A 23,947-nucleotide genomic window follows, 5' to 3' on the forward strand; every position below is an offset into this window, starting at 1 on the left:
GGATTTAGATTATAACCACTTACCGCTAATTCATCTACTAGTATTGAAATTACGTCAAAAACCAAAATGTTAGATTCCAGAAAACATTAGCCACGGACCAGTTTGTTCCTGAAAAACTTTGCACGCATTTTTTACTTTTTAGCTTGCATTTTTTGAACAAATCTGTTAGCCACCTCCTCATAATTACAAATGGTCGACCCCTCCAAGAGTAGCGAAAATAGGAAAAAGATAAGTAATATTTGCAACCCACACGGAAGTGTACTAGAATATATTGTTGTTGCAATGCGCCCTCATGTTGATAGTATCGTAAATGTTGACACTAATTGATAGAGGTCATTGATTATAAATAGCTGGAAGCGTGATGACTTTATGGTTTGGGTATGTGGCCCGGTTTTACGCCAAACAGTTGCTGCCATGAATTATCCTTTCAGAGTAGGTCTTCATTTTCTGAAGTCTTCACGGTCGTTGATTTCACCGCTGTCTAAGTCTAGCTTCAGTGTTCCATATAGTCGATTACATGTGGTGAGTGAATAGTACGTTATATCATTGGAACGAAACACATACACACATTTATCTACGCTATCGGCACTTATAGCTGCTATTCTTTTATCACCTCACTTCCGGTATAGTGTTATTAGAGTTAACCTTGACCTTTTCTGAGGCTGTACAGCCCACAGACTCGTACTAAAAACACTGGGGTTCTTTCGCGCTTCATCGATTCCGGGGTCATCGACGGGCTTGCTTCATCCTGGGCTCCATCGCGTCGTCGGTAGTCGATTGCCTCTATATGAGTTTAATTAAGCCTGTCATGACGACTGAAATCAAAGCTGTTATACCATTCAGACCTGAACATGACTGAACCTACTTGTCAAGGGTGGCTCACGCTCATAGGCCAGGCGAAATACCACATTGCGATATCGCGCCCATAATCGACAATTGTTATTATAATATATATATATTTGTTTTATATTATATTATATATATGCTTATGTTTATTTTATTATATAATTTATATCGAAAAATATCGACGAATAAGATGAGTGAGAGCAAGATGTACCACGAAACTAAAAGACAACCGATCATTTACTGTGTAGAGCTCGAAGCAACCACACGTATTAATCTATGCCGCTGAACAACAACAACGGCAATAAATACTTTACAAATTCTTGTTTTATAAGGGACGACGTCAAAAGATCGATGTCGGATAAAAAACTTAATTCCTTTAGTTTTTTTCCAAACCCGCCTACCCCCCACTGAAACTTAATTGATAAATATCGGTCATGGCGTCAGACTACATTCACCATTAAATACAAATTGATAATCGGACAGTAGTATTGCATAGCAGTTGGTTGTCGGGTGGGTGTAAAAAGATTTTACAAATGCACCTCATTTGACGCACAGATTGACACTCAAACCAAATCATTTTTCTGTTTTTTTTCCCTTTTCGGTTATTTCTGTCCATGATTGGATAGAAGAAAAAAAACTACAAATACTCCAAGATTTTTTTGACTTCATTAAAAAGTAAAATCGTTTTTGTTGGATGGAAACTTTTTGAGGTCAAAACCCCCCACCCCCAAACTAAAGGAAATAATTTTTTTATCCGACATCGATCTTTTGACGTCGTCCCTAAAGTATCTGGTAAACTTTGGACGCACCTAAGGTCATGTACACATACATCCTTTACGTGATGTGCCTCTAATTTATAAAAAGCTTATAGAGGTGACTTCTCCAGTTTTTAAAATCTCTAATAACCCGTAGCGGCTGAAGGCTTAAATGTACAATGAAACAGAAACACTCCTACTGGTGACGGTAACTTTGTAAAGCTTTGTTTTTCTGGTATTATATTTAATACAATCGGTAAATACAATCATGGTATCTATAGCAATACGTTGTAATGAAAATAAAAGTGAGTTCATGGTATGATGGGATGCGAGGTTTATCTTGTTGCGGTGAATATCATATCATTAATTGTACCAGAATTAATTGTCGGTGGTCCACTAGAAACAAAATCAATTTGAAGAAAAAAAAACATAAACATATGATTTGAGCGGTCGAACAGTTGACAAACAAGCTCTGGTTGGTTGGACAGTTAGGTATTCGGTTTGAGTATCAAAACAGGTAAGTCTCGTTATAGCTTCATATTGACTCCAGAAATCTGAAATTCATAAAACTCTCACTAGCAATTTTAACAGCTCGTAAAAGTCCGCACTGGAAAGCTTAAATGGGCAAATAATTATAAATCGTCTTTATGTAGATTATTTACTTTATCCGTTTCCCCCATTCAAATATAAAGTCGTGGGTGGCTTATTTAAATCAGGCTGACAAGCAGTTTAATAGTGATTCTGTCTAGTCGCACATCTCGAATAATGAGCAATCCGCGAAAAATATGTGTTGCCTGATTGCGCTATTTATACCTACCTAGGAAAACTGGTAATATTTAATTTTGCTAGTGCGTTTTTTTTGATCGTTGTCATATTAATCAGTCTTATATTATTTTACATGGAAAATAGCGAACCTGCAAAAAGGCAAATGCAGCAAAATAATTACCTTCAATGGAGAACACATAATCAGAAAGACAACATGTAATATCATCATGGATGCAGTATGTCGTTTTTATTTATTTGTCTAGTGAATTAATGTAAATATCGAAACAATGGATAATTTCAGTTTCAGAATACATTGCAATGTATGTTATCTTATTCTAGGACACGTCAAACGTACCAAGCGAGGTTATAAAGTCATTTCGTTCATTATTGGGAAGTTCCAACGTATCTACATCATTATCAGTCAGAGAACACCATGGTAAAGATGAATCATATCATACGTGAGTACTATGTTCAAGAGATACATCATCGTCCAGTCACGTATTCGGACCCGGTATATACACCGAGTAATTGCAGGCACGCGATTTTGGGAAACATATTACAAGCGCCTGTCGGTCATAACCGACGATCCGCCCAAATGTGCAAATGCTTCTACAGCGTCAAGGACAACGACAATTTAGCATTATACAAAAAGCTATGTAAATGCTAGTGAACATTAATTTCCTGTAAGTTACTAGAATATATGCATAAAAGTTGGGTTACAAAAGATTTAGTATTTCAAAAATGTTGTGCTGAGAAACTGAACAAAATTCAATCAATTATACAATTGAATGTCAGTACTCAACGTAAGTAATCAAATACCGACAAACAAATTGACAATTCCGAAAAAACAAACAGAAGACAGTATAACACTGTCAATTCAGGGAGAGATACCTCCTGGAAAGACAAGGGACGATATCGAGTATTTCGATAGGAATAAGCTCATTCCACCCGCGTTGCTGCAGCACCCATCATAATCAACTAACGCCAAAGTTCAATGTAATTTACATTGAATCGTTATTTTTTCATATTTGCATCATCATTTCCAGATGTATTCTGCCTGATGTTGTTGTCTGGCCTGGAAGTACAACTGAAGTGAGTGAAGTCATGAAGATATGTTATGAAAATGATATTCCCATGGTGCCATTCGGTACTGGCACTGGTTTAGAGGGCGCTGTTAATGGAATCGAAGTAAGAGAAGTGTTATTTACATTATCTTATCATATACATAGCACATATTCTATTGTGCTGTTGTTAATTTTCACAGTGTACTAACTTGATAGCGGTCATCTTAATAAATGTATTTTTTATCTTTTACCTCGCTTAAAGATGTATTTGAAATAAGTTTTTGTAGTGTAAAAATGCATTTAAATTTTATATTTAAAATTAAAATCGTAAATGCATTAGAAACATATTTCTATAATGTAAAATATTCCCTGTTTACCAAATCCTGGAATGACTTTTAAGGTACGAAAAAAAACATCTGTATATATATTTATTCGATTGATTTATTGAAAGTTTAACTAACAATTTTCCATTGCCTGATTCATGTTGAATTCAGGGCAGCGTCTGCATTAATGTCACCAAGATGGATGCAATTATTGAATTGAACAGAGACGATTTTGATGTCACAGTCCAACCCGGTGTTACCCGAAAGATGCTAAATAAGTACCTTCGAGATCAAGGATTATGGTTCCCTATAGGTAAAGAGGAATCGAATTCTTAATACTTCTGATCATTCGTCGCGCTGCGATGTTTGTGTAAATGAACATTGTATAGATCGAATAGAGCCCATATCGAACGACCGTGTCGCATTAAAAAAGAGGTGACGGTTCATGGGACAAACACAAATACTGCGTTTTTATTATTTAAATATTCTTCGCTTCATTCTTCCTAATCTCAAATTACCCAGGAATCATTGAGGATATATGTTAAGAATTCAGAAGAGAACTGCCAGACACTGTTCATTATCAAATATGTAAAATATTCAGTGACAGATATGCAAATAATTAAAATGACCAGACGTCAGACGTCAATCTACACAAAAGGCAGAAATGCATTGAAACGCCCATGAGTGCAACAATGTAGCCGCTCTCTAAGCAGACTAGTACACATCACTTCATTGTTTTTTATTTCACTGACGGATTCGTCCACTGATATATTAAAGCGGTAGGGTCGTCACCTGCGCACGCGCTGGAATTGAGTCCCATGTGACGATAACAACACACGCTAAAACACAAAGGCTTATGGGTAGACGCTTGTTTGTAAACAATGAACCGCTATGGCCATCTGATGCATGCGCAGGTGACGACTCCCCCGCTTTAATATGTATCTTGCGGTGTTATCACATTCACTGCTCTGCAGCCATATTTGCACTCATTGGAAGCAAACTCACTTTCCTTCCGTAATCATTACATCTCGTTTCATATTTAACTGCCCAACGCGTCAGGGAATCGCGTTTAAGAACATCTCACATCAGTAGCCATGAATGTTTCATTGTTTTTCCCCGTAGATCCCGGTGCTGATGCTAGTATATGTGGAATGTGTGCTACCAGTGCATCCGGGACTAATGCTGTACGCTATGGTACCATGAGAGAAAATGTCATGAACTTACAAGTTGTGTTGGCAGATGGCACGATAATCAACACAGCCGGAGAAGGAAAAAGGACGAGGTGAAAAGACTTGACTCAATGTATACAGTTTAATAATTTGTGTTACATGAAACAATGCGACTCAGTATTTTATATTTCCATTTGTCAAATGTTGCACGATGAACTTATTATAATAACTCACCGAAAATCGTTTATAGTTCTTACTAGCTCTCCTCTGCCATTCGCAGAGCAAATATGAGATTCAACTAGCCCACCAACATTTTAAGCTAATGTACATGACATCAATCTGTCGACAATTTAGTTTAATTGCCTCAAAATATAATAAAATAAAACAAGAATGTGTGTTATTAATTAGATTACTGTTACAACGTACGTTTAACAAGACCATATTGCAGAACATGCCCTAATATGGACAATATCACGTGACAATCGTATTATATTGTCACTGTAACAAATGAAAAGGTAAAGATTCATGTTGGGGAGGTAATATCAGTCATTGTTGTTTATTTCCCCAGCACGATTTTGAACCGTGCCATTCCTTCAACATTTTGGACTGTAAAAATTTGACAATCAATTGTCTCTTTCAATTGTTGCGTGTTGTGTATAGGTAATATTGGATGTTATAAAGTTTGATTTCACACGTAAAACATACGGAATATGAACATACTACCGACTATCTGTTCTATATTGAATTAATCATATTTTTTACTTAGACGGATGAACTGTTTCCTATGTGTCCCAAGTTGTCATTCTTAATGAGGATTTCATTTCACATTTCCTCCAGAAAAACATCAGCTGGATATAATTTAACAAATTTATTTGTTGGCTCAGAAGGAACTCTTGGTATCATTACCATGGCAACAATCAGACTCCACGGAATACCAGAAGCTGTGAGTATATCAATATATCCTCGGGGGCGGGCATCCGGGCATTTTCACCGCCTGGCAACCCGCGGCAGTGAAAACAAAGGCCAAAAACTCGCTGAAAACGGTACTTTGGGATGATTGTTGAGACTCCTCTGAACAGTGTAACAAGATTAGCCCTACGTGTGTAACATATATAAATTTGGCTGTTCAGGATTACTTCAAAGTTGAGTTTGTGTTGTTTTCTCGAATTTTCACCGGCTCGACCGGCGTTCCACAGCAGCGCGCACAGAGCCCATAGAAATGCATGTACAGTGGTGCGCGTCGTAGCAACGTGGAACGTCTTGTGACGTAGCTCCGCCCCCGAGGATATTAATGACATTTTATACAGCATGATAAACATGACTTCCAAAGATCAACAACTGCAATATGTTTTGTTTTTTAATGTCGTGTCGTAAGTGTTATACGAAGTGTTATGAAAGCTAGGAAGTGAGGGACTTTTAACGCTACTTGCTACTATAGTACATCAACTCAGTTTTTGTAATTCTGTTATATTTGCGCTCGGAATGTATGCACGTCATTCACGTGAAATGTATCACACGTAACCACAAACGTCTTAATACGTTATCAATGCTAGTATAGAGAAAACTGCGAAACATTCACTTCACTTAATATAAGATATTTTAATTATGTGATATAATAATTGAGGCTACCCACCAATCATTTCATACTGGTAGTTACCTAAATAGATTAAGTGAAATTAAATTATCCACAATTATCTATGCCATTGAAAGTCAGTTTGATATTGTCCTGACGTGGCATTAAAAAGTGAGAATATAGAAATATAGAATTCAACATGAGCTGTTCATATATCATTTGTATATTTAATCGACGGTAATGCTTCAAGCACGTGGGCTGGAAATCCACCTAACGTGTAGTATATATACTCGTTTTAATGACAGATGGTTTCCGCTGTGTGTTCGTTTAAATCTGTCCATGCTGCTGTGGAGACTGTTACACAGGTGATGCAGTGTGGGATACCAATTGCAAGAATAGGTAAAATATCAATAATAATTTGTTAATAATTATTTTGTTTTATTTTATTATAGAAACTGTACTGTTTTATTTTGGCATTCTTGTTTTTTGTTGCAGAATTTATGGACAGTCTCACGATGGAAGCTTGCAATAAATACTCTGAACTTAATTATAACGTAGCACCAACATTATTTTTGGAATTTCATGGTACCGAAAGAATGATCGAAGAACAAGCCATGGATGTGGGTAAGGGGAATTGTTCCATATTTCCACCATTACTACTGTGTGTCGCACTATATACGTATAGGGTTCAGACCACTAATTGACACTCCGTAGACGACAATGTTAACATATGAGGAGATATGAAAATAATAAAAAAAGTTGAAAACATGGCTCAAAAATGGGAAATCAACATGCCAGTAATCAACCACATGAAAAAAAACGTACATGTTGGCCTGCTCAAACTCTTGCAAATCTCAGGTAAACAAGTCACACCTACTGTATTTGGATTGCACCTAGTCAAATCACTGAAAAAAACACCAAGATTAGAAATTACAAATACACACAGAATAAACCCACAGGTACATAGCCGCTAAGTAGTAAAGAAAAGACCACATGTTAGTCTCACCTTTGACCCAGGTAATCACGCCCTCAAACAGAGAAACCTTAGAAAAAAAAATATTTACCAATGCTATTCAATATGGTTGCCCACATGTGTGCAGTTTTGCTGAATTGTTTTTAATGTTGTCCTCCTAATTTCGATGCTATGAAACATTAGAAAGATATGATATTCATAATAATTAACTGACATTAAACCATTCCGTGTTAAATTGAATTACGACATACTAACATTATTCACATTTGCATAACACATAACAATTATTTATATTAACAGTACTGTCTCCTTTTCATGTGATTTTTACGGGGAATGGTGGCCCAATAATTCATTTATCGGTTTCCTGGTACCATGTACAATCAATTAAAACTCATATGTCTCACCTCTATAGTACATGCATGTGTGTTTAATTTAATTTTATTTTATTTTTAGGTGAACTTGTGTATGATAATGGTGGGTCAGATTTTAAATGGGCAAAGGATATAGAGTCAAGGAACAAATTATGGGCCGCACGACACGATGCATGGTTTGCATCTCTTGCGTTGAGACCCGGTTCTAAGGTACGGAAAACACGCCTTGTTGAAAAAAGAATACATGTCTTGCGTATTTCCACATAGACATCAGTTTTTTTATTTGTATAACAACTGTATCCTGGATGTATTAAACATTTAAATTTAAATAAAATTCCGCCATGTCACTATCTCGACCACGCTCATATGTCAATGGATTGCCATATTTCATTCTATTGAAAGCAAATCACGTGATGTTATGATGTCATTTCTCTCGATCAATCATTACAATTTATTGTACAATCTGGTCTCTCACATCTACCATAGTCATATAAATTGTTTGTATGTCAGGCTATGATGTTACTCACACATTGACCATAACTATGATAGTTGTATCCGCTACCTATAACTACAACAGGTTATAACAATGGTCTATCTTTACAATTGTGTAGGGTATGCCAACAGATGTATGCGTGCCAATATCTAAGTTACCAGAAATAATTGATGCCACGCGAGAAGACATCGAGAAATCTTCATTAATAGGTAATCTCCATTCAAAATCGTTATTTTCCTTTGTTCCAAGTGACCGTTTGTTAAGGTGCAATACGCTCGACGTAGGTCACACGATCGTAGATATTGTTTTACATACATTCATCCATTAATTACGATTAGGTTTTTGTAAGATTTACTACATTAAATAGGAAGAACAATTATGTAACCAAAAACAGTGGCCGATTTGAGCCAAATTGCCATCACTTATTTCTGTCATTTTGACATCACAGAAGCGTTTCATCATTAGAGGGCGTTGTAGGAATGCCGTATTAAGAACAAAATAAGTGCTGATGGATTACAGTTTCATACTGAAATGTATATATTAATAAGTTGAATATGTCAACGTTTTTTAAGTAATGAATTTTAAGCATTATTTTTTTGTGTTTGGTCCTGAATATGCATAAAAGTTTGAAGTTATATTCGGTGATGAGAAATCATGCAAGTATATATGTATCAACTTTGAACGTTTATTTATGATCGTCGTTTTACGCAGGCGCACCGGTTGGCGCACCAGTCTGATTTTGGGGCTTAATACAAGCTAACAATAAGCGTTATTACTTTAAAACTGTTCTAAGCTCGATTGTGTGCTCGTCTATGACTCGCATACTATTTTACATATGATTGACTCCTCTCCAATATGGCGATGTGGGTCGGTTATTATTGTTATAGCAATGTAATTCGTTATAAAGGGTTAATCAGTCTAATTTACAGATGTCTACGCGGTGTTAGTTAATGAGCTAGCTCAATAGACCATTTTCCGTTCACTGCGAGAATCACGCGTTATGCGTGAATTCGAACGTAAAAACAGGACAAACAAAGGTCAAAGCGTCATAGTGGCGTCAAACATCGCGTGGGATTTGACAAACGCGAAAGTATTTTGGGAGATATTTCCATGCTTAATAATGTGCTGTCCACATTTGATGATAGACAATTTCGATTAAGTGAGGGTATTCGAAAATTGGCCAGTCGATGTAAGCAACGAAATAAAGAAATTCGAGTTTAAAGTCAAATCGTTCGATTTTTTGTGGCAGACGTCCGACGCGCGTCTTTCATGCATCTCGCGAGATCTCGCAATTGTACGGAAAATCACCTATTATTATGGAATAATATGTATGCCTTTTCCTGGCCCTGCATAATATATTTTTATCATTTATTATCAAGGCCCTATATGTGGTCATGTTGGTGATGGGAATTTCCATGTCATCTTACTTATCGATCCAAATGATGAAGAGGAATTCAGGAAAGCGAAGGAGGTCGCCACAAAAATAGCAAGGTAAAGTGTAATATTTTTTCACATGTATTGCCTAGAAGATTATCGAAAAAAAAGAAGCACATTTATAATACACACATGTGACGTAATGTAATAAGAAACGACGTGCTGCATCAATAGATGTATTTGTAAAATGTATAAATTTCTCACATATTGACAGTTATTGTACAAACAATGGTCCGTACTTGTGTACATTTCTTCATTATTTGTTTTTCCCAAGTATGAATTACTCATTCGAACTTCGCACAAATAAGCACAAACAAGATTGGAAATTGACAAACAATCTTTCTTACATATTTGAAATCAATTACAGAAACATACTGTAAAACATTGATCACAATGGATAACAGATATGGTTATGGTTGATTGGTTGACCTCAGTTGTTTAAGACTGGTTATCGTGGCGTTCATATAGTATATGTCAAATTAGTATTCTATGCATTACATACCATATGTTGAACGATCATGGTATTAGCGGTGGTACATTATATATTGTAACGGGATGGATTATGATTTTAATATTTTAATTGTCTAGGCATGCGATATCACTCGGTGGAACTTGTACTGGTGAACATGGAATTGGACTAGGAAAGAAAGCGCTCTTAGTGGAAGAAATTGGGGAAACAGGAATTGCAGCAATGAAACAAATTAAATTTGCTTTGGATCATAAAAATCTGATGAATCCTGGAAAAGTTCTCTGAGCATCAAAAAAAACACAAAAAAAAACAAGTCAACTCATGTGTGTGCCTTTTTCAGTCCCGCATCGGAAACAAAGTCAATTTCATTTTTGGGCATGTTTTGTTCAGACTAAATAATAACACAAATGCATGTACATAGGCCAATTACTTTGACTGACTGAAAGTAATTTATTGAGAAAAAACAACTAGTGCTCCGTTAAACCTCGGTTCATGTCCGTTTCTCAGATTTAAGCCAACAACGCATGAGACTTTCGTTTGTGAACTCACATGGCTGACGAGTTGACATTTATGCTTGGATATGCTCCATTCCTCAGGATACAATTATGCATTCCTCAAAGTTCACATACGTATATGATAAGCTATGTAAGCAAGTAATGAAATATCGCTCCAATTGCGCATTTCAATAATATAAATAACAAATCATTACTGGCTACTTGACTGGTCATAACAAATATTTACAATAATATAATGTAGGTTCATATTTTGATATTAAATAATTGTACAAGTACGTTTATTTTGACAGCATGTATCACTGTGTAAGTAATTATAATATTTATAAATGTAATGTTCAATAGATATGAGGTGAATAAACTGTAGTTTTTAAAATAATATTAAATTCACATGCAATGTTTTATAACATTTTCAGAAATTTGTTATCATAATGTAACAATTTTTTTTTTGACAATCTAAAACAAGACACAGATAATACACTGTGCTGGAGAGAGGTCGGGGTTATTGAGATAACGATATGTCATTAAGTATAAAGATATATTTTCGACATACGGGACAAATAGATGATCCTGTGTTCTTGTCAAAATATATCGCCATAGATGATATCAAGATATAATGGATAGTTTACGTAGTGTAACAACACAGACTGGTCGACAGACGTCACAATACAGAATCACAATTAATAATTTGTTTGTATTTTGCTATACATGTAACCGTTAAAGCGGGGGAGTCGTCACCTGCGCCTGCGTCACTTAGCCATAGCGTGGCATTGTTTACAAACAAGCGTCTACCCATGAGCCTTTGCGTTTTAGCGTGTGTTGTTATCATCGCTTGGGACTCCAAGCTTTAATATATGCCGAAGATTTTGCCGTTTGTGTATGTATGACGTTATGGAGACGGACGTCATGACCATGTGATCATTCGGTTTGGCAGAACGGCGTACATATCGGATTGGTACGGAAAACACACCATATGTTATTTAGTATAAGTTTTTAGTATTTAGTTTTTTAATAAATGTTTTTTCCGGACTAAATTGAAGTGTGAATGATCATAAAGATGATGGAGATTGTGAGAACATTGACAGTTGTCGAAAAAGAAGGTACGTTAGCTCAATAAGATAGTGCTTATTGTTGGCGAAGGTGTAAATCGTCCGATCCAATAACATCCATTTATACTTGTGACTGTTTGTAGGACTATAACGAGGCACTATCATCTTCCGTTGTGAACATATTGTAAACAGTCTTTTGTACCTACCTGCTGGTCGCAGTAACTGTAACGGTATTTCTACTGACCCAACATCGACTAATTTCAAATTCGTACAACACGTCAAAACATATTCCAAAACAAAATACTTTGTTTGAAATGTGTCCACGTGTTTAAAACTTTTCATGTTATTGTTTTAAGTGAAAATCGGGTTTGCCGTCTCTGTGTCGAAGATAGAACAACTGTACTGTCCATAGTATCATACCCAGGAATATTTTTCCCCTTTCACCAAACTAAACTCGTCCGGTAAACAGTGAATGCTTCAACGAATAGCGTAAACATAGGGACCCGAACAGCATGGATGTGTATAAGTCTGATGTCTGATTTCTCACTGTAGATAAAAGCCTGATATATGTATCGCATACGGATACGAATACCTTTGGACTGCGTCAGTGCATCACGGGAAATGCAGGTTGAATGACCCATTGTTTACTTTTGCATACATACGTTAATTTGAGGCATTGATCCTACGTGATAGCATCATACGCACAACATTGCCTGTTGTGGAAATATGTATTGTCACTAAGAGTTCATTAATGATTTGAATAAACCTGTGATTGACATTTATTTAGAAGACTTGCATTGCTGTTCAAAACATGTTCCCTTGACAACTTTTAAATGAGAATTACGCTTAGATATTGCCCAACCAATGTGAGAATAGTATTCTACAAGCATTCATTTGTGTATGCGACAGAAAAAATAAGCTAATTTTTGAATAGTGAATAGTTGTTTAAGTTTGTAAAAACAGAAATTGGCACCTGTTGGCCACTTTTTTCCATTTTTACTTGATCCAGAACAATTAAAAGGGGCGTCACAGTGCTATTGTTGAATATTCAACGCCCACTTCAAAATATGTATATAGTCCACTTAGACGGTTACAAAACAAATATGGCCACGCTAACAGCGCTATTGTTTTGTTTTTTCAAGAAGCAATTGTTTAATTGTTTTGAAAACTTCATTTTACACAATGTTTTATAAAATAAATTGATCTCGATAGTATGATTATGGAGTGTAATATAAATGTTTGAAAATAAATGTACGGTTCCACTTTAAATCCTTTTTATTTCAGGGTCTGTATTCTCCTATCTCTTACACTTCATTCACGTAACTCCCGAAATCTACATGCACTACCAGTGTATAACGATATACTTATGATATAAACCACCTATTTAGTATCGAAATTACGCGCATCATTTGTCTCTATAAGCTCGATAGATGTCTACTAATGGGCGAAGGGAATGATAATAACGGCTCGAGCCAGAGTGCTGGCCTACATGCTAATTGTTTCCATAGAAACTACATGTACACTTAATCAAGATATTTAGTTACGGCACAAACGGACAACCATTGTAACTGATGTCATGGTCAAAGGTCAGCCAGATTGAAGTGAGACCTTATACAGCCAGTGGAGGTATGTACTAGAATTTACACTGAATCACATGGTCATATTAACTATATGTATCAATCATCTGCATTCAATGATATGAGGCAATTTGGATAGAGTGAGAAGAATCTAGTACCGGTTTGTGGGAATACACGCAGTCAAGTGAATAGACATGGCTGGCGAAGAGAGACGATCGCATGTTGAAAACTGTCCTAGAACAATTACAATTATATTATGTTCAATTAAGTCGAATCCTGGCGGTGTGTCGTGTATAGAAATAGCTACTTTCTAATAGTCATCTACTTTTACAGTTGCTCGCTTTCCAGGGAAATTGAAGTCTAGATTATTGTATCTACGTGTTAAAAATAGTTTTATATAAAATCCGGTGTACGTTAGAGTTACTATAGGATGTTGTTTTCGTGACCTACAGTTAAAGTTCATTTGTTGGTCTGTGATATCTACGCTTAATAAAATACAGTGTGTTGCAAGGTTATCATCCTTATCACTTGTACGTAGAGCTGGCTGATACGAGTGATGTCATGAGCTGTAATGTTTACGAAACTTTTGTTTTTAATGAATGTTGATTCGTGTTAAATTGTAATCTGACGCGATACACATAATTGCGTTCCTCATACAGTCTGTATTTGTGTAATACTCTCTGGTGATTGTCGCATTTTGGTCTCATACCGCTAGTATATCCGTAGAGGCAGTTTACGTGACAATTTTATAAATAGCGGCTTATCGTCGAAAATACATATCAAGAGCTGGTAACACTCCTGGGATTTCGAATTCGGAATAACCATGTAAATACCAACTAAGAATTGTTATTATTATGTCCGCATGTCGCAGGCGCTCTACATAGGCATGTTAATCAATTGACATAAACTTATATCCTATTTAAATCCCATGAAGTCCCTTTTCACTTTTGTTTCCTGTCACCGAACGTACAGGGCATTGAACTACACCTGACCACGTGAACTGTCAAATCACGTTCAGATGAAGTTGGATTGGCGCACCCTATTATTTGATATCGCACCATAACCACATTGCACAACACTCCAGCCTACAAATCTTCGTTAATGTGTCAGCCTTGTTTGTTAATGAGATATCCATATCATCACTACCATTTTGACTTATAAAATATATATGTGTGTGTGTTAGCGTGACTTAGACATTTCGTATATTTATGCTTTACTTCTGGGATAATGGCGATGTTTTGCATAATGGCCTTAGTATGTACTGTAAAATATGCCTTTTTCCAAGCATGTCTTTTTAACGAATTTAGCGAGAGAACTGTTTCGCTAATTCAAGATGTCGCTAATGATTTTATTATTAATTCAAAATGGCCAAGGCGTGGGGATTTGTATACAGTAATCCGGAACATAAAAATCCGGCGGGGGGGCTTCCTAATTACACTTGACAGCATTTCTTTGTTTTATGGAGGTGATAATTTGTTTTGGCACGCGACAGACAAGTATTGTGAAAACGGGAAATCAACAATGACAAGAGAGATTCGCTGAATCAACTTTTCGCTATTACGTCATTTTACCAAAATTCGCTAAAATTGCATGTCGCTTTTTTAACATGTTTTACAGTAGATTGTAATTTACATTGAAATTTCAGATCGTGGCGCCATTCAAATTCAATGATGACGCATTACACATATTTACTCATAATATAAAATATGCTTGTTATCTTTTCAGATAATCACCTGGTATTTGCATATATATAATGATGAAGTGGGCAATATTACATGCAGTATCAATCCTTGCTCTCGTACATATTGTATATTGTATCGATCACTACCGTTACGATGATTTAGTTAACGTTCTCCAGAGAGTAGCATCAGACTGTCCTAGCATCACCAGACTGTACAGTATCGGCTACAGCGTTGAAGGGCGTAAGTTATGGGTTCTAGAGATGACGGACAACCCAGGTCAACATGAGATGTGTGAGTATACAATGTTTCAGAATTGAGCTACTGTTTTCTGCTAGTAATCGTAAATTTACCTTCTGATTAAAACTGTTTATATGTTATACGTGTAGTATTTATTTTGATATTCATGGACAAATGATGAAAATGTTTTAAACTAAAACATATTCTACGTGCCTGACATACCTGTGATATACATATGTTGACGTATACCCCTTGAAAACATAACGTCAATGCGTAACCATTCCCATGTATTTCTATTTTCAACAAAATATGAACATGATTGCATAAAGATCTGCCACAAATGCACATTGCAAACTGTTTGTATCGGGGAAAAACGATGTCCTATGTGCAGTCGTACAGTTATATACATAACCCTGGAAGTATCTCCAGTTTCGGCATTGATAGTTTGTATTTGAACATAGTAAACGTACATATATGTATACATGTTTTATATCCCACATTGTTTCGTACGGAGTTAAGGGAACACAATCATTTAATGTGTTTGTATCATATCTTCTCGTAGCAAACATGAATTTTAAAATAAATGTACTGATTGTAAGATAACATTGCAATAATTTATCAACAAACCATTTAAAATCCACTGTATCGGTATGTGCCAAAATGTCCCTTACTATACTGTATTGTTTTTGCTGAAGCGCCCAGTACTTCCATAAACGCGTTAAGCAGCAGCATTAACTCCATTATGTGGGTTGTAGTGATACTGCACACCATTGTAGGCAATTGAGTGTGTTAACTTACTGATTATATGACGACATTAAATTTGATACAGTGTTACTACGATTCATAGCTATAATAACATATAAGAAATGCCACACTGCAAGAAAAATCACCCAAAATAACTGGCTTCGTAATGTATGTATTCTGTTATGTTGTGCATTTCTCTCCACTTATCGAGGTCACCCTATAATATTGGTCATTACTATTTTCTTACAGTGGAGCCAGAGTTCAAGTACATTGGTAATATGCACGGAGACGAGGTCACTGGTAGAGCAATACTAACATCTCTAGTTCAATATTTATGTGACGAATATAAGAATGGAAACACAAGAGTCGAATACATTCTGAACACGACGCGAATACACATAATGCCCACAATGAATCCAGATGGATTCGAATATGCGTATGATTACGTGGAAAGGCATGTGAGTATGGTTTCTGTGTTTAACTTGAATGTCACAATGATCGTATGCCGTTCTATTCAGCTAGCATGTGTGCACTTGTCATTGCAGGGATACCGTCACTGGATGTATGTGGGAAGAAACAACGCTAATGATGTCGATCTCAATAGAAATTTCCCAGACCTCTTTCCTAAACTTTACAATAAGAAACTACGAAATGATGGACAAAATCATCACTTAAGTTATTCAACGATGTACAGTGAGGTAGGATATAGTAAACCAAACGTATTCGACAATTGCATGTGCACAATTATAAACATTAACACAAAAACAAAAGCAACTTATTTTTCTTGTATAAAGCAATCGGCTTTATACATTAGGTTTGCATGAATTAAGTTACACTCGTCAAAGAATTAATTTCGTTTGAGATGAGATAACTCGCATTATTTGCAAATTAGAAATTATTAGAAATACAAAAAGCGTACTATGTGCGAATTATCATTATCTTGACAAATAACGTAGTCACAGTTTCCAAATAACACTAGAACTGTCGCATTCAATTTGGCGACATCGCTAGAATGCATGATTAATCCAAAGATGCATATATATTATTTTCCAGATGCTTCGTGAAAATGAAACTCTTGCTGTAATGCATTGGCTCGACGATTACCCATTTGTACTTTCGGCGAATCTGCATAACGGCGAACTGGTTGCCAACTATCCATACGATGCCTCACGCAACACGTATATAAACGAGTATGCCGCTACCCCTGACGACCAGTTATTTCGCCAGCTGGCTAGGACGTATTCGAAAAATCACGGGGAAATGAGCACCAGGAAAACACCATGTGAATATGGAGGCGATGTATTTGTAGATGGCATTACCAATGGCGCCAGTTGGTACAGTATTAGGGGCGGTGGGTACATCAATATAATATTGGCATGGAAATATATTACCAAAATCGATATTGGGTTTACTGCAGATTGTGGCACCGAGGAGCTAGGAATGTGAATTTATTCCATGTATCATGATAGTTCCGCGTAATAAAATTATGAATGGTGATATCGGTATACTGCGTAGTAATAAATATCCAAAAAGAACGTTTGGCAGCATGGTTGACAAATACAAATTATGGTTGATGGTTTCGCACCATATCTCTGTATAGACCGGTAGGATTTATATTTTCCGATGTAGGTTAAAATGCAATTATAATATAACACCGCATATGCGTGAACCATCATTCCAAATTCATGCCAGTTCCAACCTTGTCACAGTACGCACGATTGTTTAACAAAAGGAGGAGTGGTAGTGGTGGTGGTGGTGGTGGTGGCGATGACATTGTTGTTGGTGGAGATGATAATGATGATTGTAGTGGTGACCGTGGACATGGTATGAGTGGCTTACCTCTGTAATTATTATCTCTTAATACGTTATAATTGCTTCACATCATTGTGTTTGACAGGGATGCAAGATTACAACTACCTGGCCACTAATTGCTTCGAAATCACTCTGGAACTTGGATGCATAAAGTTTCCCGCAAAAGAGGCATTACCGGGTATATGGGATGACAACAGAGAGGCTCTGCTTGCATATATCGAACAGGTGGGTGAGATGCAATCATACAAAACTGAGAATATAGTGATTTATGGTGATTGCAATCAGAATTTAATAAATAATGAATAGGCCTAGACAATATCCGAACAGTTTTACATGATTTGGATGTCTTTGAATGTATATTCATATTTTCTATGTTGTAGGTTCATCGAGGTATTAAAGGTGTGATAACGGATGAAAATAATAATCCAATAAATGACGCTGTAATTGAAGTAGATGGGATTGATCACGACATTACTTCAAGTGAGTAACTTACCCTGATTTTAAACATTGTGATGTGGCATTATATGACACAAATTAACGTTTGATGAATATTGCCTGTGTGTCCCAGATACGATACTCAGAGCTGAAAAACATGTAATTACGTGTCTATTGCATAACAAACAATACGTTGACATTTTTGTTATATACAATTTAATTTGTGTTAACTTTTTTGCATGCTTGCATATTATTATTAAAGTGAATACAACACGTCATAAAAGTACGATTACAGCTTATATTCCACAATAAAATTGATACGTTTGAATATGTCCGAAATTCTTTTTTTTTTATGTCTGAAAATTTGACGATGACAATGTGAATGATTATATTTAGCCATTCGTACAAGTACTGGCAGTTTTAAATTATTGTTGGACGTGACTCGCTGTTTTATAACTCTTCATGTCAAGTATGTTTTATTGAATGTAAACGTTCTAGTGTCGTGGCAATCTCGGTCGCCGTTTTGATAAAATCGTTTACGAATTTCGTTACGCCGTTGTAAAATGAATTATCACCAACTCACGATCGTTGAAATCAAACTGAATTATTGAAACCATTTATCGCCGGTATCGCTTTTGGTATTTCTTGGGAGAAGCAAACATATTTTGAATTTGGTAGTTTTGACGCATGCAGTTATTTTCCTTGAGTTCAATCAATGCATCTGGATTGTTCGTTAATTTAACATTAAATTGTCTATGCCATACTAACAGTGTATAGTGTATGCATACAACGCGTGGATATATCGCCTTGATTGACGTCAGCTAGGGAGATATATAGTAGCTGCATCATTAAATAAATGACTATAGGGGTATCAGCGGTGTTATAATTATATAGCATATCGTTGCTAACACATCGCCATATTAACGGTGTGTTCACGCTGCCTCAGAAATTACAGAATTTATAAGAAAATATATCATCCAATACCACATAAGCCAACTTGTTGATCCATGATGTTTAGTCCCACTCGTATTAACATTCTGTTGATCTGGTCTGAGACCGAGTACTAAAAGGTGCTGATCCGATTCGTCATCGGAAGGAATATACAACGTATTTTCTGAAATTTCCGTATTCGAGTAAACAAACAATGACATCATCATCGAATGTGACGTCTTTTGGCACTGATCGCTGTTTAATTGGGCGCCTGGGTACGTCTTTTGAAATTAGTAAACTGTTATAATAATTAATTTTCTTTCAGCATCCACGGGCGAATATTGGCGACTTCTACCTGAACCTGGCACGTATCGCGTCCATGCTTCAGCTGCTTCATTCATCCGGGAAACTAAAACGATAACTTTGGAGCCTGATGGTGTTGCCATGGTTATAAACTTCACTCTACATTCTTTTCCAATGGATAATGAGACAACAGAGGAACCCGTGACAGATCAGGTAGATGTGGACAAGATTGTCCCAATATGTTCCGGGTACCGTCGGTGGTTTTACATATTCTGTTGGAATATTGATCGGTAACATGTCATATAAAACAAAAACGTAAAATATCTGTAGTGTATAAATCCCAATAATAGTAATAAAATATGAATTAAATACACTTATAATAAAATATAATTATATGCCCATCATGAACAAAAATACACAGATAATTGGTATGCTTTGAGTGGGTGTAATCCCAGCAGAATAAAAAAACATGGTTCGATCGCTGGCGGCGCATGCACTGAAGTACGGGAATTCCTTTACTGTGTTGCACCTTGAAACGATATCGATAATCATCTCTAGAACGAGTACGACACAACTCTGCTTTCATCCGGGTGTCAAAATATGCAAATTATATTGACATTCGATGTAATGATGCAAATTGGTGCAAAATGTACTATTGTTTTGAGTGAGAATCGCGCTTCGCTGAATACTAAATATGTCTATTATTATATATATATGATGTCAAACGAATTCTAAATCGTAAATATTGATAACAGTATATCAAATCATATTCGAAAATTGATACGGTGGCGTCTCCTCCATTAGCAATATTCGGTGGGGAGAAACTGATGCCAGATTTTATTTTTTTCCCATACCGTTCTGATTTATCTTAATGTAGTAATATGCACTGATCTAAATAATCTATGCGTTATTCCGTCCGAGATCAAGTTATCGCTAGAACACTGCTGTATTTTTCTGACCTTGCGGGTCTCCGAATAACAAGGACGGATTATAATTTTTTTTTTCTTAGACAAAATATATTCAATCTCTTGTTGAATAATCTAATCAAGTAGCTTATCCATATCCCAGTGACCAAACACAGGATCTCCCAAACTTCGTTATTGGTAATATAGCAAATTTACTGAGCATAAGGTAGATTTTTATTCCTCCGTAGGCGGGGGGAGTTTGTTGTTGTCGTGAGAGATCTCTCTAGTTCACTGAATTGTCACAAGCTTCCTTCTAGGCAATCGTTCAGACATTATGCATTATGGCCAAACCAACATCAGACGTACTCCCGCATTGCACGCTTAGTATGTGAAGAGTCACGATGTACTTTGATTATAAAACTACGTCATACAATAATTAGTCACTCACCACATTGGCCAGTACCATCCACCAACTTCACACTGGTACTATCTTAAATGTCGGTAACAACATGTCAACAGGTCAATACAAACAATTAAACAACAGGAGATTCATATGCACTAAAAAGCATGCAACACTGATCAAGTGTTACTGTGCTAAGAATAAACCAGAATAGTTCGATACGAACTCTGAGATCACACAGCGGACAGATTTATTGAGCTGTCTAGAACATGATGCCAGGCAGTGTTCTTAATTCTATAATTGTTCGCTTTAGATCATGAATATTCATATGCAGATCTCCTGTGTACCGCCTGCCATAGTTTCAGTTTCCCAATTATATGAAATCAATGACCAGAGCGCTCGAAAGGTCTCGCTACATTCACGCATTGCGCAACACATACAACGCATATTCCATTTGAAAGTAGGGGAACTATCCCCTTTTTAATCAGGAATTCCTTGTAAAATAGTTACAGGACTCACTTGGGACTTCCAAAAGTTTGAGGATCCGGTAAAATATATATTCATGGATGGTAAAGGCAGTGGGTTTATAGTCCGATAAAACTCTCTTACTCGAAGTCTTCTGGGGTATAACATTTTCCACGTGATAAAATGGTTCAGCCCGTGGCCTCGATATTTTATAATAATATTCACGGAGAGTACTCGTGGTCGGGCTTAATCTAAAACATTCACAATTTTTATCACTAACAACCACTAACCTAATGTCTCGCTGAATCCTTGGTGAGGTTGTGCGGAACAAAAGTCATTGATTAGGTATGTTTTAATTCACCAGCAGTTCATGGGTAGTGACAAGGTGTGGATGACAAAATGTTTCTCGAAACTCATGCATGACTTCTAAGAAGCGCGTTGTAATACCTTTTGTTTGTAAATTTGTTTTTTATGCCTAAACATTAATTCAGCAAATAAACTTTATAAGAATTGATTAAATTTATAGACATCTTGAAAATACAAAAGTAAATTCGAACCTAAGTTGGAAATGTTGATTTTGTTTCTAGATGTTTTATTGAACTTCAGGTAATTTAAACAGCCAAGACATTCGTCATTCTCGTAATAATCTGTTTAGCAAAATTACAAAATAATATCACAGAACAATTGACAGACATTAACACAAAACATGGTAAGATCAGTGTTAGAAACTCTCCTTGCCAGTCCTCGTGGTATAATGCCATGATTTAATGTTATGAAAATAGAGGGAATGTGGGCTGTTGCTAGGTAATGAATATTTGTTTAAAAAACTGCCCATACTAATGCACTGTCTATATAGTCACTCATACTGTCTGGTAAATAGATGAGCTACGTCCAGTTAAATATCTATTTAGCACGCATACACTCTTCTCTTTACAGTATGTTCGAATATCTGATTACAATAATCTATAGACGGAAAGGAAATTGAAATCAAAATTGATGCTAATCATTTTTTTTAGTATCAATGTTGTGTTTCTAAATCTCATTAACCTCAAAATACCTGGAACAATTATCTGTATGGGGAGATGTTGTTGGTATCGGGTAAGGGTTGGGCATGAAAGAGGTGGTAGCCTTCCAGTACGTGTGCGACTGCGAATGCTGTTCACTGTGTTCAAGCACGACTCATCTATATTGAAACCAATATTTGTTTTTTTCTGAGCAATTGCAATGATAAATTCTCTTCTTAGCGTTATTTGTAATATTATGGCTAAATACAATCCGATGAGTCAGTATGCACTCCCTAAGAGAACTTGACGTGAGTTGCAAAGGCACATAGGCATGAAAAGCTGAAGCCAGAAAATTCCCATGGCTCTAGGTTGTCCGCCAGTAAGAATCCGTTTGTTCGGCCCGTCAATCACTGGTGCTCAATACAAGAATACAAATACCGCCTCCCCAACGCAGTGGTATTAATAATTAATCCAGGAGATGTACATGGAAACTAGGACGGTTTGCTTAAAATAGATGTTTAATGTTGCATCAACTTTAAAATTATGAAACTACGTCATAGCATTAAATAGCCAATCAACACATTACACGAAGCCCAGTATTTGACGCAGCTATACACTCTACGTACTCTGGCGTACGATTCATAATAATACGTATAGCAACAGCCATGGACCCATTCATGGATCAGTGGGTGAGGTTGGGTGGGACAATGTGTATTGATTAAGTATATTGTCATTCAACGCCAGTCTATGGGTCGCGACAAGGTGTGGATGACGAAATGATTCTCGGAGCTCATGCATGACTTCTGGGAAATTCACTGCAGTGCCTACATGTCCCTTTGTTTGGAAATTTATTTTGATGACTGAATTTTAATTCAGCTAATAAGTCACGATTATACTTCATTATTTACAGTTTGAATTCTCGACAATAACTGAAAGTTGAAAGTTCTGGTTGTTTTAATGTACTCTAGGTAATTTCCAAGATTTTCCAGTGAAAGTAGAAATAAATATATTTTCCATCATTTAGCAAAATAACAGGTACAACATGGACGAACAATTGACACATACTGTAGCATACATAATAAATTAAATCAATGTGAGAAACAAAATATGGCTAAGGGCATATTGTCAGGAAATTGTGCCAAGTGTTAAACAAATATATTGGAGAATAAATTGCAGCCGACTACTGTAACAATGGTGAGATCATTAGTTAAGCCAAATTATTGAGTCTTGTTTACAATAACACTCACATACTGTCCAGTAAAAAGCTAAGGCAAAGTCAAATGTCTGACACCAAAAACAAGAAACTGTTTAGTGATTTTATCTAATCTAGTTCAGATGAATATATAATTATAATATAATTCACAATATACAATTTAGTCAGTTCAGTCAGTGAACTTGACATTAAAATGATGTTGATTTTAATCCATTTTGACGAGAACTCTTCTTCATATCGGAATAGAAATAAAGGCAGCAGGATTGATGTCGATAGAAACAGACCTCTAAGTCCTTAAAATATGTTATAGCAAAATTATCCGTCTAGGTAAGCGTTGTTGGTATTAGGTAGGTGAAAGGCATGGGAGAGATGGGAAGTAGTCAATGCTCATGTGTAATATTTTTTGGGATAGATGGGGATATTCATCATAACAGTGATTGAGGA

At 36.2% G+C, this 23,947-nt stretch overlaps 2 protein-coding genes across 2 annotated transcripts; both read left to right on the top strand.

Moving 5' to 3' along the window:
* The first annotated feature begins 391 nt into the window (after positions 1 to 391).
* Positions 392 to 11,133, top strand: LOC100368037 (D-lactate dehydrogenase, mitochondrial-like). Its single transcript, XM_085500761.1, has 12 exons — positions 392 to 522; positions 2,706 to 2,824; positions 3,413 to 3,554; positions 3,925 to 4,066; positions 4,876 to 5,035; positions 5,760 to 5,865; positions 6,801 to 6,894; positions 6,991 to 7,119; positions 7,922 to 8,049; positions 8,451 to 8,541; positions 9,712 to 9,823; positions 10,355 to 11,133. Exons 1-12 carry the CDS (start codon positions 415 to 417, stop codon positions 10,518 to 10,520), a joined length of 1,497 nt encoding a protein of 498 aa, XP_085356887.1. The 5' UTR covers positions 392 to 414; the 3' UTR covers positions 10,521 to 11,133.
* A 3,996-nt stretch (positions 11,134 to 15,129) lies between these two features.
* LOC144356774 (carboxypeptidase D-like) lies at positions 15,130 to 19,906 on the top strand. The gene is made up of 7 exons (XM_078011471.1): positions 15,130 to 15,346; positions 16,286 to 16,494; positions 16,582 to 16,734; positions 17,090 to 17,387; positions 17,934 to 18,073; positions 18,229 to 18,328; positions 19,539 to 19,906. The coding sequence occupies exons 1-7, from the start codon at positions 15,130 to 15,132 to the stop codon at positions 19,808 to 19,810; spliced, it is 1,389 nt and encodes a 462-aa protein (XP_077867597.1). The 3' UTR covers positions 19,811 to 19,906.
* The last annotated feature ends 4,041 nt before the right edge of the window (positions 19,907 to 23,947 follow it).

The sequence above is a fragment of the Saccoglossus kowalevskii genome, chromosome 6 (assembly GCF_978046115.1).
Source record: "Saccoglossus kowalevskii chromosome 6, keSacKowa6.1, whole genome shotgun sequence".
Lineage (NCBI taxonomy): Eukaryota > Metazoa > Hemichordata > Enteropneusta > Harrimaniidae > Saccoglossus > Saccoglossus kowalevskii.